This window comes from Gavia stellata, chromosome 21, assembly GCF_030936135.1.
Source record: "Gavia stellata isolate bGavSte3 chromosome 21, bGavSte3.hap2, whole genome shotgun sequence".
Taxonomy (NCBI): domain Eukaryota; kingdom Metazoa; phylum Chordata; class Aves; order Gaviiformes; family Gaviidae; genus Gavia; species Gavia stellata.
Genome location: NC_082614.1, coordinates 4,788,318 through 4,804,231, shown reverse-complemented (window position 1 = coordinate 4,804,231; position 15,914 = coordinate 4,788,318). Strand labels below are relative to the sequence as shown.

The 15,914-nt window shown below is 42.6% G+C and overlaps 1 protein-coding gene across 1 annotated transcript; it reads right to left on the bottom strand.

Annotated features, from left to right (window-relative positions):
* Positions 1-803: 803 nt before the first annotated feature.
* Positions 804-15,687, bottom strand: RNF185 (ring finger protein 185). The gene is made up of 7 exons (XM_059827666.1): positions 15,651-15,687; positions 9,921-10,152; positions 8,283-8,301; positions 7,512-7,624; positions 6,918-6,972; positions 4,855-4,972; positions 804-3,296 (listed from the first exon to the last, which is right to left on the bottom strand). Exons 2-7 carry the CDS (start codon positions 10,100-10,102, stop codon positions 3,199-3,201), a joined length of 585 nt encoding a protein of 194 aa, XP_059683649.1. The 5' UTR covers positions 10,103-10,152; positions 15,651-15,687; the 3' UTR covers positions 804-3,198.
* Positions 15,688-15,914: the final 227 nt, after the last annotated feature.

Below are 15,914 nucleotides of genomic sequence, written 5' to 3'. Positions count from 1 at the left end.
AAGGGAGCCGCGGCCCCGCTGTCACGGAGGGCGGCACCAGCCCCCGGCGCCCGCGGAGGCGCGGCCCGGCCCGGCAGCCTCACCTGGCAGCCCCTCCATCCCGCGCCGGCCTCGCCACCGCCCCGGGGCTCGCCCGCGCCTGACGTCAGCCTCTACGGAACGCGCGGTAGGTCACCCCGCACCTGGTCCGGGAGCGCGCTCGCGCGCGCGCGCGCCCCCCGCCCCTCTTCCCCTCGCTGCTATCTCGGCGCCGCGCCCCGCCCCGAGGACAGCTTATCGCCCCGCCCTTTTCCTCGCCGCAGGCCAATCGGCACTCCGCCCCCCTCACGGCCACAGGCCAATCCCCGCGGTACGCCGTGGCGACCGTCCCGCCCCTTCCGCGGCGAGGACCAATGATCGTGAGGCCACGCCCCCAGTCCCTCCCCCCACGTGCCGTGGCGGGCGGCGGACGGGCGGGCGTGGCAGCTCCTGTCGCTGGGCCTTCGTCTGCGCCGGGCCCGGCCCGGCCCCACCGGCCGCTGCTCGCGGCCTCCCCGGTACCGCTGTCGCTCGCGGAACGCCCCCGATGCCCCGGTGAGGGAGAAGTGAGCCCCCATCCTTGCCAGTTCCTGAGGTACGGACAGCAAGGGGCTCCTCCGCTCCTCGTCCTCGAGGTAGGGCTCGGGCAAGCGCTTCGCCTCAGTCTGTCCACGAAGCACAAAGGAATGGCGGCGCACTCCGGTCAATGTAAAACCATTTTTTAATTCTAAATCACTTTCACAACAGTGAAAATTAGTGAACAGTAATGGTAATGCACTAAACAAGCCATTATGGGCTGTGTGCAGTCCGAGTACAAGGGGGGGAAGTGGTACGATACAAAAAGCACACCAAGAAAAAGGTAGGAACAAAAGCGTTAACACTTTTAGACTATTTCATTCTTGGATTGCCAGAAAATAAGGACTCTCAGTCATGTTTCTGCAGCCATCTCTGTCTAAACCCATTATGTCTCTCACCCATAGATGGGAAAAAAAAAAAGCCCAAGCCATTAAAATTCTGTATTTTAAAACGTGTTAGTTAAACCAGTTTCAATACCTCTTGAACCTGTTACAGTCACTTTTCTGTCCTCTTTGTGGGAAAAAGGCTTTAAAGGGATACCCTACTCCTCCCTGGATAACCTCTGCTCTGAGCATCGATTTTCTCAATACAAAAAGGAGAAGGAAAATCATCCCTTTTACTATCACATGAACTTTCCCTTGTTCATCAGCAGGTGGTGCTGCCTGCTCATGAAAGGAAGTCAAAGCTGCGACATTGTGCTACAGCCAGTTGCTTGTAAGAATGCAATAAACTGCCTTTCTCCTAGAAAGGGTCCTAGGTACCAAGTTATGCACTTGAGAACCATATGCAGAGGAAGTTAAGCTTCTCAAAAGTGCCACACAACAAAAGTTGAAGCACCACTTCAACTATTTATAGTTGAGCAATATATTCTGCCAGATTATCATTGAGTCAATTACAAAATTGACTAGATGTGGCAAAACGCTGCAGAAGCCTTGCAACATTCTACTTGCCAGATGGCATTTTGGAGGTAGGCAAGTTAAACTTCAGTCATCCTCTGCCTTGACACTAAAACTGAACAGTTTATAATGACATAAATAAGCTTCTACAACAATTAATTAAGGTGTCCTGCCCAGGAACCTCATCCATACACTAGAAAAACCCTAGCGATTGAAACAAAGTTTTATGAGTTGATTTGTTTTGCCAGTTTTCTATTGCCAGAGAAGTCACAATATTAATCTTGCAGCAAATCATTATGACTATCAGAGATCTGAATCAAAATAATCTAAAAACAATAAAGGAAAAAAATGGAATTGCCTAGCCAGAGAAATATGAAAACTGTTCATCTTGCTAGGGAATCTCTCATATCTGCTGTTCTGAAGGAATCTACACAAATACATCATGAGTACTCTTTAAAGCTGTATACCCAACAGGATTCCAAAACTGCTACAGAGTGCTCCCCTTCTGAAATATTTTCCCCTCGGCACATAAATGGTTGTGGTCTCCTCCAGCACTTCAAATTAATATCTTTGGTAGATACTGCAGAGACTCTTGCATTGTAGCCATTCTGCTGTGGCATGGAGTAGCTGTATGCACCTGTGGAGAGAAGCTCTTCCAAATGCTCCCTACTGTGGCATGTACTAGCAAAGGCAGGAACTCATTTTTCCTCCTGTATAATTTTACTGTATGACAAGTTTAACCTCAACGCTCACATAAAGATGCCTTTTGTTCCTCTCCCCAAACAAGCTGATCTCAGATCTGTAATAGGATTTTATTTGGAGTACGTGGCCTTGCGTAGAAAGTCTCAAAGCCTTGGGAAGAATAAACGTAGCTACAGTGACAAGGTTGTGAGGGGATTACCCACAAGTGCAGCCACAGGCTGCTGCGCAGAACCAAGGAAGACAACACTGTTTTGTCAGTGAGGAACTGGGCTGGGTGAGGCAGACAGGTGCGTCGTACTGTTCAGCCACCCCACCTGGCTCCACAACGAGAGAATCTTCCAGTGTCTGGCTCCAGTAAATTCAATAAAATTGCAGCATAAATTTGTATCCCTTCTTCTAACAGCCATTCGAACTGCTTCAGGAAGGGTTTTCCATCACGCCGGGAAGTAACAGCAAGAAAAGAAACCAGTCTCCAAACCTGGTTTCATTTGCATCAAGTGCTGTGCCCAAAGCGTCTCAGCAGTGCTGCAGACCATTTCCTGAAGAAGGCTGGATGTTGATGTGAGGACATTAAATAACATCCGCAGCTCTGGCAGATCCACCGTGGTTGCCAAGCATGAGATACTGATCACACTGCGGAAGTTTCTTTACCTGCCCAGTCTACCTTGGGGCAACTGTCTTTCACATAAACCTGGTGTCACTGATTGGCACAGGATTTCAAAGCAGCACTCCTTTTAGGAGCAGAGCTCAAAGCTAGGCCCATGGTTTGTGGCAGGAACCTGTTGTACAAGATAGCTGAGCTGAAATACGCTTTTTAACCAATGTTTAATTTCCAACTCTGGTGCAAAATGCGAGATTCCTCATTGTGCTGTGGTCCCACCAATTCCTGAAGCCCACAGTTAGCTACGGAACCAGACACCAAGAGGTTTAGAATGGGATGGGGATGCAGTTTGTAACTGTTTCAGTGGCCTTGTTGGCCATGAATATACGGAATAATGGAAAAGATTTATGCAATCAATAGCCAGAACATTATCACCAGAGCCACAAACAGGAAGAGGCGGGATAGGAACTGCTCATCCACATATTGAGGAGTCCCTGGAACAGCTGGAAAACAGGAAATTAAAAAAAAAAAACCAACAGTTCAGCTCCTTTCTCTTCTCCAGAATCATGTATATGCTGAACATAGCACATTCATAAATTGAAAGATATGCAAGGAATCTACTTGGTGAGAAACTGTTGCTATTTCCTACCCTCAGACTGACCAGCCATACTGGAAGATCAGAAGGAAGACAAGCATCAGCTCCCTGAAGCAGGACTCGTGGTAAACCTGCTCATGACTAATAGCAGCAGGCAGCTCCAAGTGCTACAGTACACACAGGTCTGCTCAGAGTACTTGCGGGGACAGTGCTGAGGCAAGTTCTCTGCTTAGTTCACTGCTGACTGCTGAGCTAAGTTCACTGTTTCCATCCTAAGGAACCTCACCACCTCTGCCCAAGCATTCCTCCCCATCAAGGTGAAATATCTCCGAATAAGGAAATTGTAAAATGGTCAAAGCTGTGTGTGTAGCCTTGACCAAGAGAACTAATGAAAAGCACACGAGCGCTAAAGCTCAAGCCGTGCCTTTCTGGAACTGCTGTATTGAATCCACAGATGAAAAGCAGATAAAGGAGTTGGTTAAATTATGGCTGTTACAACAGCATGTATTTACATATTCCTTAGCTCAGTCACACCTCCACACAAATTTTCGGTGGACACTGAAGTATAGTTAATAGGCATGTTAATTGGACCCAAGGACAGCACAGGTCCTTGGCAACATAGGTGTGACACAAAGAATGTGTTTCCGTTCCTCGTAAGTCCTATGCCATATGGCATGGTGAAGAAGATTTGCCAGGCACAACCTTTCACAGAGGAAGTCCAAAAAATCCTGGGCAGTAGGTTTTCTTAACTCAAAACAGGCAGGCACGGTTTGTCTACAGTGCAGATGGAGAGGAGGTTTTCTGAGGATTACTTAATTTTTAGAGAGCAAGGCCACTGCTTGGAGCAACCCAACTATTTTATTCTTAATTAAAAACAAGGAAATCATTTCACCAGGTTACTTCTTGTGGAATACAGATGACTGTCTCAGAGATAAATTTCTGAAACAGGAACAATCTTTGCTGTTATTATTTTGTGGTGCAGAGCACCAGTTTAAAATTTTCCTTCTCATCTTTCAGGAAATGGCCCTTTCCTGCCGTTTTTAAAATACAGTCTCCTTCATACACCCCTACTGACTCCTCCTTGTCATTATTAGAAACTCTAGTCCAATTTGTCTCATTTTTCAGAAAGAGTCTGCTGGAGTACCAGAGGAGACATTTGAAGGGGAGAAGTCTCCAGTGCCCCTGTCCCTTTCCAGTTCTACTGTCCTCTCAGGAGGGCCTTCGGCATAGCATGTGAAAGTGACAAACTTGCTTCTTATATAAGCACTCGTACAAAACCTGTAAGCCATAGACTATGTGCTCCACTGGGTGTTTTCCCTCATTTTGTGTTTCTGTTTACAACACTGACTTACTTTACTGTTCAGAAAGTTTTGTCATTTAGCAGGCTATTTGTTTAAAAGTTACAAGGGAGTTTGTAAAACATCTGTTTGTGACAGGACTCTCGGAGAAGATAGGAGGCATGGTACCTGGAGGAGGTCGACCGTCATTTATGTTGAATGCTGTTGCAAATATACCAAAGGGGAACGCCCCAATTCCAAATGACATTTGGAAGCCACCATCGCCAAACCCAAAGCCCTGGAATCCCTGCAGAGAACACAGCAACAGAAGAGGAAAAAAGGTACCAATCATTTAAAGCCTATTTCAGAGTATTTTGTAAAAGTGCAGACATTTCCTCTCACCAGTTTTCCTACGGCTGAAGGAGTATCATGCTGTCTGGCAACTTTCAGTCTGCCACACTATTGTTAAATATCTCCTTAGATCTGGTTTTAAAATGTTTCACATAGTAGCAAACTTGCCAGAGCACAATGCTTGAAGGCCAAAAATTAACAAAAGCATTTATCTAACACTTCTCAACTTAAAATAGTATATATCTGACAATATATCAAAAATCAACCTTACCAATTCTATTTAGAATATCTTAACAATGTATTAATAATTCTGTATTAATAGCTATTAGCCATGTAACTATAAGAAAGGCATTGTAAAAAAATAATCTGCATTGATTTTCATGATACATGTGCACCATTTAAACATTCAGTAAAGTGATAAATTGCCAGTGGGATGCATAGAGCATTATAGAGAAGAACAGTACCAAAAGAAAAAAAAAATTACCAGGGGGACTTTAATTAAGGTGGCAGATAAAGTCATCTGGGGCAGGAATGCAAGACGTAAGGAAAGGAGGGAAAAAGGAAGAGTTACAATGTAACCACATTGACCCCTGTGGGATCCAGACTAAAATACCACATCAAGTCAAAAGGTAAGTCTTCTGAATCAAGATGAATCCTACTGTTTAAAAGCAGCGCACTACTTGGCAACCAACTGTATATGAGTCTAAGTAGTTGCATCATGTTTAAAAACCGTGGAGAGCTCACAGTCGCCACGTTCTGTAATCCAGCAAACTGTCCTCTTGTCACAGAATTAAAACAGTGATACCAATTCTGAAAAACCCTCTGGTCTATCACCTCCAAACAGTGGGAGGACAAAGATGATTTCACTCCTATAATAAAAGCCAGACATTTCTGGGTTGATCCTTGATTGGAGGAGTTAGTCTTTTGACTATGACTCTTCTGAAACATTTTGCCATTAACTATCAGGGACAGCAAAGCACTCTGCATGGCAAGTCCTGCACCTGTAGGAAACAGGAGGGCAGCATCACTACTGCTACGTCTTCATACCAGGTTCCTCTGACTTACGGCAGCACCAGCTAAAAGGTTCGAACAAGGTATAGCAGCTGATTTAATAACAAGGCAACTCCCTAGCGAGAGAGAACAACTGAGCTCCCAATACATTCAATACAGAAATGTTCCTTAATCACACCCAGCAGAGTTGTTTCCTTGAAGTGCGAGGTATACAAACGCTCTCCGAGGACCCTAGGCTGAGTTACACAGAAATATGCAATTGTTTCATCAGGTCATGCTCACTGCCATCGTGCTAAAGAACACTGGTCTGTCCTACTGGCTACTCCAACGTCTGTTCAACCTATGCCAGCTGCTGTTTACATTTACTCCATGTAATCTCAACAAGACCACAGATCCCTCTTCAAATTAACATGTATCCAACAGATACCTACATTCTTTTGCTTGTAATTCCATGGTATAGTAACATCCCACAGAAGTGCTAGAAGCAGGTGCCAGTGCCAAAAAAGTAAGTTCACACATGGATTATGTATTTCCATGACAGGTATAGTTTGATAGGAATCTACTTCCACGAAGAATTTTCAAAGCGAAGTGTTCCTTGTATTTATATAGGGAGAACAATCAAGTCTGAAGAGCATTTCCAGTGATGCCACACAGGGCTGTTTTCATGAAGCACAATTCAAGTTAGCCCATTCTTTGGGATGCTAAAGAGTACTATAGGAATGGAGTTTTCTGCCACACCACAGCTATCAATTATTCATGAACAACCTACTGGGGATGAGCAAGAAATGTAACCACACAGGCTCTCATACACACATTATGTCCTCCAGGATGAATAAATACCACCATCAGTAAAAACCCAGGTATCTGCTCAAGCTTGTTTTTTCACTTACCCCTCTGTTCTCTGGTTCAGGTCTCTGTCCTTGGGGTCGTGGCGGAGTTTTCTCTCTGCAGGAAGTTGTGAAATTAGCTCAAGTGCAAGGATACATGACAATAGTATCTGCAACAGCCTGGCTAATAAGACAGAACAAACACAGAGCACGCTCTCACAGGGCCACGCTGCAGCAGAGCTGGAGGTAGTGTGTGAGTGAGCAGACCACCCAGCTTATGAAACCTTCAGCATCACATCGCTGAATTAAGATACTGCACTTTTGAATAACAAAGTCCCATTGCAAAGGCTAGAAACTGAGGACATGAACATTTTAGATAAAATTCTCCAGTCAGATAACATTCATTGCAGCCTGCCACTTGTAACTGATAATTAACACCCAATTCAAATTAAAATAAATTGCCAGTTGAACAAGAAATAAGATGTGCAAACCCAGGCCCTGAAAAAGCCAAAAATATTTGGCACAAATGTCAGTTCTGTCTTTTGACAAAGTATTTCAAATTGTGAATCCAGCACTTTGATAGTTTCATCTTAAGACCTTAAACTAAAGTTTCATCTTTAGTTTTCACACAAAAATAGTTGTATTTAGGTTTCTTACCTGGGGTCCTGTTGCCCAGTGCTACCTCTTCCATACAGAGGAATAACTTTATCTCGACTGATTCCTGCTTTGCATACAGGACACACTTGTCTGTTTGGCCTGGTCTCTAGCCACTAAAAGAAAGGAAATTACAAGAAAACTTGTAAAAGACCATGAAAACAACAACATGCAAACCTCATTTGCAGCCAGGCAGAGAGACTTTAGCAATTTCTCAGAAAGTCATGGAGCAAACATTTTAATAAGTGTCAAGGACCCTCCGAAGTGGAATTGGCTTTTTTGGCTATTGTTCTGGTATGATCCACTTGCTGATGTGTACACATTCAGAACTGCACTGGAGTAAAATATGAAGAAATAAACAGTACCAACAGTCCTGCATAGGCCAAGGGCTAGTGTAGATACCCTCCTTTCATCTATCTTTTCTATAATAGCACCACAATGTAAAACACTACATATGCAAAGAGAAGTACACTCAGCACTTAAGCCTGCAAACTAAACCCCTGTGAACTGCCTACAGTAATTCTCCTACCAAAACTGGGAATACTCAGTTTTTAAGAAACTTAAAAGTGGGAGGCAAGTGGAACAAAATCTTAAGTTTTCTTTTTGCTGAAAGAGCAGATTGCAAGGTGTTGCACATGAAGTTGCATTAGCCGCTTATGATTGCCCTGGAGATAAAGCAGCGCATTTGAAAAGCGGGGGATACTCCAGAGAACCAAGGGCTTTATTGAGTAACAAGAGCTGATGAAAGACAAAGTAAAAGGAAACCTGTCTTACCTGGTGTAAACAAGGCCAACTGTGGGCATTCCCAGGACAATTTGTTCACAGAGCAGAAAAAGAGGGGAAAATAGAATTAGTTACCGACAACTCGATCCGACAAACGTATAAAGTGTACCACGGAGAGCACAGCTTGGAGACAACAGAATCCTGGAATCCAGCTGGGCCAGTTCCATAACCTCCCAATTAAAATAATTTTCAAAATCACAGGCCAAGCCCGATCTCCACTGGTCTTTTCAGGTTATGCAATCTAACTAAGTTGCTAACGTGATTCTCTGCATATTCCCTTTGATTCCTGGGTCCTCATCCATACCAAAGGCCCATACAGAGGCTTAATTAATCTTAATGTTTACTGTACAGATTTTCTCTTCTGATACCATGAAAAGATATCCCTGAGCTAAGATGCAAATGAGGAAGATGTCAGTAATGAGACTTCAGGATCTTAACAGAAGTCACACAAGGGACATTTAGTTAAAACATCGGACACATTCACAGAATCATGGATTAATTCAGGCTGGACAGGTCGTCTCTAGTCCAACCGGATGCTAAGAGCAGGGTCAGCTATTGAGATCAGACCTGGTTGCTCAGGGCAGAGAAATTCCATTATACAGAACTACTCTTAAGATTAAATTAATATGGCAACCTAAAAAAGGTCAAAGACAAAGAAGCAAGCTATGAAATAAAACTGCTAAGCAGCCATCTGCTTTCAAAGTGGTCTTGACAACACTATTCAGTCAAGATACATGCTATTTATAAGGTTCCATTCTTCCAAATCCTTTTGTGCAATGATTTTATCTAATTTTATCTTAATATGCCATCAGCAAGTGAGTTTCCATCTCCTCCTAAAATAAAAACCTGGATTTTCAGATGTTACATACATTACACAGAAAAGAAATGCTCTTTTAGGTCCCTCTTTATTAAAGAGCATAATTTAGCCTACTGTGTAAAATAAATCAAAAACCCCCACATTTGGCCATGTCAATCCTCAATAACTTCCTAACATTCAAGGCAGGGTATATTCTAGACCAAGTTACCCAAATAAGAAATGCTGCATGCTTACTATATTTGTGCGATACATCCCCAAGTCAGATCAAAAGATCTGAAAAGTTAGTATTACGACTGCAATACCACGGGAAAAGAGAAATAGCTCACATGTAAAAGCTTGTTATATAATTTTTTTTTTTTCATGGTTTCGAAGGAAAAAAGAGCAAGCAAGCTTGTAGGAAGTAAGAAAACTTTAATTTGGCCTCCAGGACCTAGTTTCAGATGCAAGTTTAGGTATGCACAGGTTAGAAAGGAATTTAGGTCTGAACAAGATACCTATGCTAGACCAGACAGCACAAATAAAATCACACACATAACCAAGCAGTATCAATGAACACTGAGCTGTCTATGTGGGCTGCTTGTTTGTTTGCTTTTCAAAATAATCCAAAAGTATAGGAAGTTTAAGTCACAAGAAGCCCACTCCCTGGAACATCAGCAAAGAAAAACAGTTGAGGAGCAAAACCAAACTTCTCCAAAACCATGGTCCTTACTCATTTTATTTTTTGACATCTAGAATTAGAAAATTTATAGGCTTTTATGTGATCAGAGAGATATACAACGTTCTGGTTTATCTGTGTGGGCTTGAGTACGTACCAGAAGAGATGTCCACACAAGCTGATAACTGCATCCTTGGCAGTGTCTAAACAGATGTTACATTCAAAAGTGTTGTCCTGATTAGCATTGTCCCCAGCACCATTACTGCTACTGCTGCCACTGGTTCCTCCAGTACTGGAGTTCTTTGTTGATGTAGAAGTCGTGGGTCCTTTGCTTGCCATCCTCAAGAACTACCCAGACACAAGGTCAAGAAAATCTTCCTGTTGGAATCCTAGCAGTGAGAAAGGGAAAAAAAACCACAAACAACAAAACAACTTATTGGCATTCTTGTCCTGTTCCAAACTGGTAGTGATTTATCTAAGAAGCACTTGAATCCTATTGTTGATGGTTTCAGTTTAACATAATCAAGAGGGATCTTTTTTTAGAAACTAAGCTACTTTAAAGTCCTGTAGTATGACCTGGCTGATATGTGACCTGTACTTTAAAGTTATTGATAAGCAACTGAGATCCACAGCCAAAACAAAACCATCGTATTTTCTCATAAATGCCATCTGCTATGAGAAGAAGGAGCTCACCTAGTCAAACATACTTTTCCAAAAATTCAATGTAAGTTATAACTGTGAGTGCAGTCTGAAATAAGATTTAATCATGAAGCAATTCACAGTTTGGACAGACTGACTTAAGGCATAGTTTTAAGTTCAATGTTTATTAGTTTGGAATATTAATGATAGTAATGGCAAGCGAAGGTGGGTTAGTACTTGATTTGTCTCATCAGCAGTATATTGCTGCTATCACAGCAGTGTGTTGATATGACTATCAAACATTTCTAGTACTTTCAAACTATCAAACATTTCTAATCTAGTAGTAATGCAGAAGTACTAAAAATTTTACTTTGATGTGCTTTAATTTTACTTATGTTCTTTCACCTCTCATTAACATAATCATATTTATCAAAGAACCTCTACAGTCTAATTCCTTAATATGCAAATTCCGCAGGACCTAAAACTTTGATACTCAGCACAAGGCATTTACATTTCCAGAAACAAATACTTTTACCGCGACAAAATTTTTAATCCAAGAACTAAGAGAATTTCAGCAGTTACAGAAATTAATTCACCAAAACAAAAATGTTTAAAACATTCCACTGTGCTTTTCATGCAACTCTGACATCATGTTGTTGCTGCAGGGATATGGATACTTAGATAAGGTTGTGAGAAAGAAACAGGTGATTATCTGAACTTTTTGCAAATGTACAAACAGTTGAGCATTTTAAAAGGGCAACCTGAATTTTTCAGAAGCTAATTTCTTTGCAGACTTACCCCACAAGCATTAAAGGCTTTCCTTAGTGTTCCCTCTTTGTAGCAGTGCTGAAGCACAGGTAGGGCAGCAAAATAAAACCTCAGTATCTCTAGCTGTTATTGTCAGCAGCTTTTTTTCATACAATACAATCCCACTGCATGGTCAAGAAAGCATCATACTCAAGCCTCATGAAGGTATTGCAGCGAAGACACTCAATTACAGCAGGTGAAATGTATTTTTGCAGAGCTTTTTCACTCAGTTACATCATTTTGCAGTGTCCCAGAAGGGCAGCTTTGTATTCACAGATGCTGTACTTTAACATACATTGTTTTCAGCACTGCTGACTCTCAGCATTTCACACCATGACTTCATTTACACTCAGCAGTAACGCAGTTCATTGTACAAAATTAAAATTCGTGTTAGTTCAAGGCAGATGGAATGCTGCCAGCCCACAAACTATACACTAACAACGCCTGGATTTTTCACACATCCTTACTACCAGAATCTTCAGCCTATCTTGCTCGGTAGTTTAATACTTGAAAACTTACCAACTTGGACCTATATATCTTTGCTGGGAATTAATATCAACATCAAGAAAACCTCCTTAAAACTAAAGAGTTCAACACATTGTGAAAAACACTAGCATAATTTTATGGAATGGGCACAAGAAACGTCTGGCTTTTGTATCTTAGGATGTAACACAATGAAAACATGTAGAAGAGGCAAATAAATGAATTTCTGTGTCCCTAAAAGCAATGTGGAAAAAAAGGTCCTTTTTTCCAAATTATATTCCATATATTTAACACCAGAAATCTGGAGACTCATCAAAAAGATAATATCTGTATTTTCACAAACACCTACTTAAAAACCCCTTAGCTTTTAGTAACTATGAAAAATAAATAAATCATTAAGTTATGAAGAAGGATGATAGAGAAAACCATAGGAATATCAGTAATGTAATGGAATAAAGATGGCTGAGACAGAAGAAAGATCAAAATGATGTAACACAACAGGCACTGAACCTACTCTCCTAGAAGGTCATTCCTTAATCTGTACTGGGATCCTCTCCTAATTATTTCTCCATAGGCTGATTGGGCCTGATGACCTATTAGATTATAACCAATTTAAAATATAAAAAGTATATCAAAACACAACAATAAAAATAATACATTTTATTCTGAAAAGCCTTCTCAAACATTTGCTTTTGTCTGTGGAACAATGTTTAACATAACTAGGTGTATAACAAGTGCTGTTGGGGTCTGTTCATCTGCAAATCACGCTATACAAAGAAGCAAGCATGAAACAGCATCCAATGACTAAACTTACACTGATAATCATATATTGTGTCACTTGTGAGCGTAGTCTCTGAATCCTAAAGTAGAAATTCAACTGCAAATTCAACTTGTTCCGAGTGTAGAGCAAGCTCAAAATTGTTGAAATGTCACTTGAACTGCTTAAACTCTGAGACAAAACTTTTTAGGGGAAAAAAAGAAAAACCAAACCACAAGCAAGCCACAAACTAAAAAAAACCCACCAACAACACAACAGGCCAAACCAACCCCATTTTCATTTTGATTTAGAGTTCAGAAGGAAGACTGTGGGATATAACATGACTTTTGGGGTTAAGTAAACAGAATTTAGACATGCCAGTCCAGGTTTGCTAAAACCTTATCCTTTAGATCAGGTCTCCAGATCAACCCTAGACACATGATGAGTAGCAAACAAAACAAGTGAAAGGATATAAAAATCAGCTGTGATCTAACTGCAAGATTTTATCTTTTTTCTTTCTTGCTTCTTTGCTCTCTAGATATTTACAGGAAAACAGTATCTTTGTTACTTAAAAGCCATTCCTATTGGCTGTTTATCCCCTTTAAATCATGACCCCTATGGTATCCCAACAGGTTGTTCTGAAAATGACTGAAGCACTGACATTTACTACATCCAAGAATCAAGAGTGGCAACAGATGAGCGGTTAAGAAACAAAGAACCTATTTTCAAGTAGTCTTCCTAAATAAAAAATGTCTGGTGAAGCATGGAGAAGACATGGAAGTGAAGATACATGTTTAGGGATCCAGCACAAATCCCACTGAGTTGCGTAAAGAATAAGCATGGCTGAAAGAGCTGGTGAAACTGGACCTCTGAGAAGCAGATGGCATGCTGGGACCTGAAAGTTTCATGACAGCTGTGAGCAGAGGAGGTCCATGAAAGAAGTAAGTGCAAGAAACTGGTAAGGTCTATGCACCGTGTATAAATACTGTGTATAAATCTCACTAACAGGCAATAAGAAAGAGATTTTACTCAAATACTTTAAAAATTAAGTCTATAAATCTAGTAAGAGAAACTGCACACCAAGAAAACGTGAGCCCAATGGCTACTGTAAAAGATCATGTTTCTGAACTCAGCAGATGAAAAATGACTGCATTTTCCAAAGTGCACTGACCTGACTCTGAAAATACAAGAGAAACACCTCAAGACAGACTGGAAGAGTTTCCACCGTAAGTTAAAGCATACAAAAAAATCCATTGCAAACACAGCAGGTGAACAATAATTCAATCTGAGAAAGACAGAGAGGGAATATAAATTAGAAGCTAATGTCACCTGTATGAAACAGTTGTAGAATACATGTTCACAGCACTACAGCATTAGGATGTTTGAAGTATTTACTATTTAATCTTCTTTCATGAGCAATGAGGAAAATTTCTGGTGAGAATATAGGACTCTGACTAGTTTATTAATAAAACTCAAAGTTTATTCCTCTTTGCGATATCTAATACATAACAATGAAATAAAAAGAAGAGCATCGTTGGATGTAAAATTCCACTAGAAAGACACTTTTCCTTATTTCTTTCCTAATCAGTAATCCTAGATAAAATAAGATTGAAATTGAAACAATTCAAATCTAGTTCTGAAACAAGTTCTGATTTAGTTTCTGAACTTCTTGCTGTTTAAATCAAAAGGAAAACTTCTCAGGTTATTTTTCTTATGACTACAGTGACAATGTAATTTTCAGACACATAGACAAATTTTATAAACATTAGAAATTCTATCTAAATCTAAAAATTACTCAGAGTTTATATAAATACGTCCACCCATAAGTTTAACAAAAATCCGATTCTTAACCTATTTCAATTGCCTGGACTTCAAGTAAAACTAACAGGTAACTTTAGCTGATAATTGTTGACAGTGCCTAGAAGAAAGTACATTTACTTCTTGACAGTCATTTTCAGATGTTCTTAGCAAATACATGACTGAAGTCCTACTGTTAATCATTAAATACACATTTCTCTCTCACTACCTTTTTAATCTATTCTGTCCCCCAAACACATTACATTTTAACACCTGAGAAACATTTTCTGAGTTCATCTTCTCACTTCCTGTAACCTGTACAGCATCACGTACCTGAAGTGGTCTCAACATACAAGTCTGCGTGACCACTTGGTCTTGCAAAAGCAGCCATTTGCCTTACGGACCAACGTGCCCTTGCTTGGCCTCGTTTCATTAATTGGGATTCTGCAACCTACGTCTGTGTTACAGTTGCTGCTTCCAGGATAAGAGCCCCGCTGAAAGGCGGTTTTGGCAACTCTAAGGATTCAATATACCTCGCAAATGCAAAATGTTGTTACAAACTATCAAAAAGTGCAAGTGATTAAAGTAATTCTTTTTTTAACCATTCCATAAAAGTATAATATAGACTCCAAGAAAACATTGCACAAATATTTAGACAAATATTTTATCCTCTTACCACATAAAGTCCAAAGGGGAAAAAAAAAAAAAAAAAGAAAAAGAAAACTGATATAACCAGTTGGGTAATACCGCCTGAGCATTTTCCTGGTTTGGAGTGTTATGTAAAACATTAAATGCCCTTTAAGTGGGCTAACCAGGTTAGCAGCTAAATGTAGACATAAAATAAAATATTTATGATGTGGTTTAAGAAGTAATAAGCAATTCCCAACAGAAAAAAAATAAAGAAAGAAATGGCATGTACCAGCAGCTAACGCTTTGCGGCCATACCTAGAGCCAGACATCTATCTAAGGCGACACAGGCGCTTCTCCTCGCGGGGGGTTCAGCTCTGCCGCGGAGCGAGGGGTGCCAGGCACCGGGAGGCCGCTGAAAACGGGGACTTCCGAGGAAAACCCTCGCAGGCGGCGCCGGGCCCCGCGCGCCGCGGCGGCGGCGAACCCCGGGCCGGAGCTCCGGCAGCGAGGGCGGCACACGCCGGGGCCGCACCGGGGCTGCGGGGCCAAGACCGGAGCCGGGCCGGCCGAGGCCGGGGCTCTCGCAGCGCCCCCGCCCCGCCCGCCCCCGCCTCGCTCGTTTCAAACGGGCGCAGACGGCTCCGGCCTGCCAACGGCCCCCGGGCCCGCCTCGGCCCCGGCCCCGGCCCGCTCCTTTCGCGCCTCAAAGCCGCCGCCCGGCCTCGGCTCCCCCCACCCTCCGCCACTAGCCGGGACCCGCTCGGCTCGGCTCACCGGCGGGTCTCGCTGCTCCCCCGCAGCAGCCGCGGAGCCGCTCCCCTGCCAGCGGCCGCCGTCACCTGATCGCCCGGAAGCCCGGCCCTGACGGAAGGGACCGGCCTCCCCGCCGCCGCGCCGGGCCGCGGGGCCGCGTTCCGCCTGCCCGGGGCTGCCCCGCGCCCCCGGGCTGCCCCGCGCCGCGCCCCGCAGGACGGCTCCTTGGAAACGGGGCGGAGGCGCCTCGGGCCGGGCGCGGGGTGCCCCGGGGGGGCGGCGGGG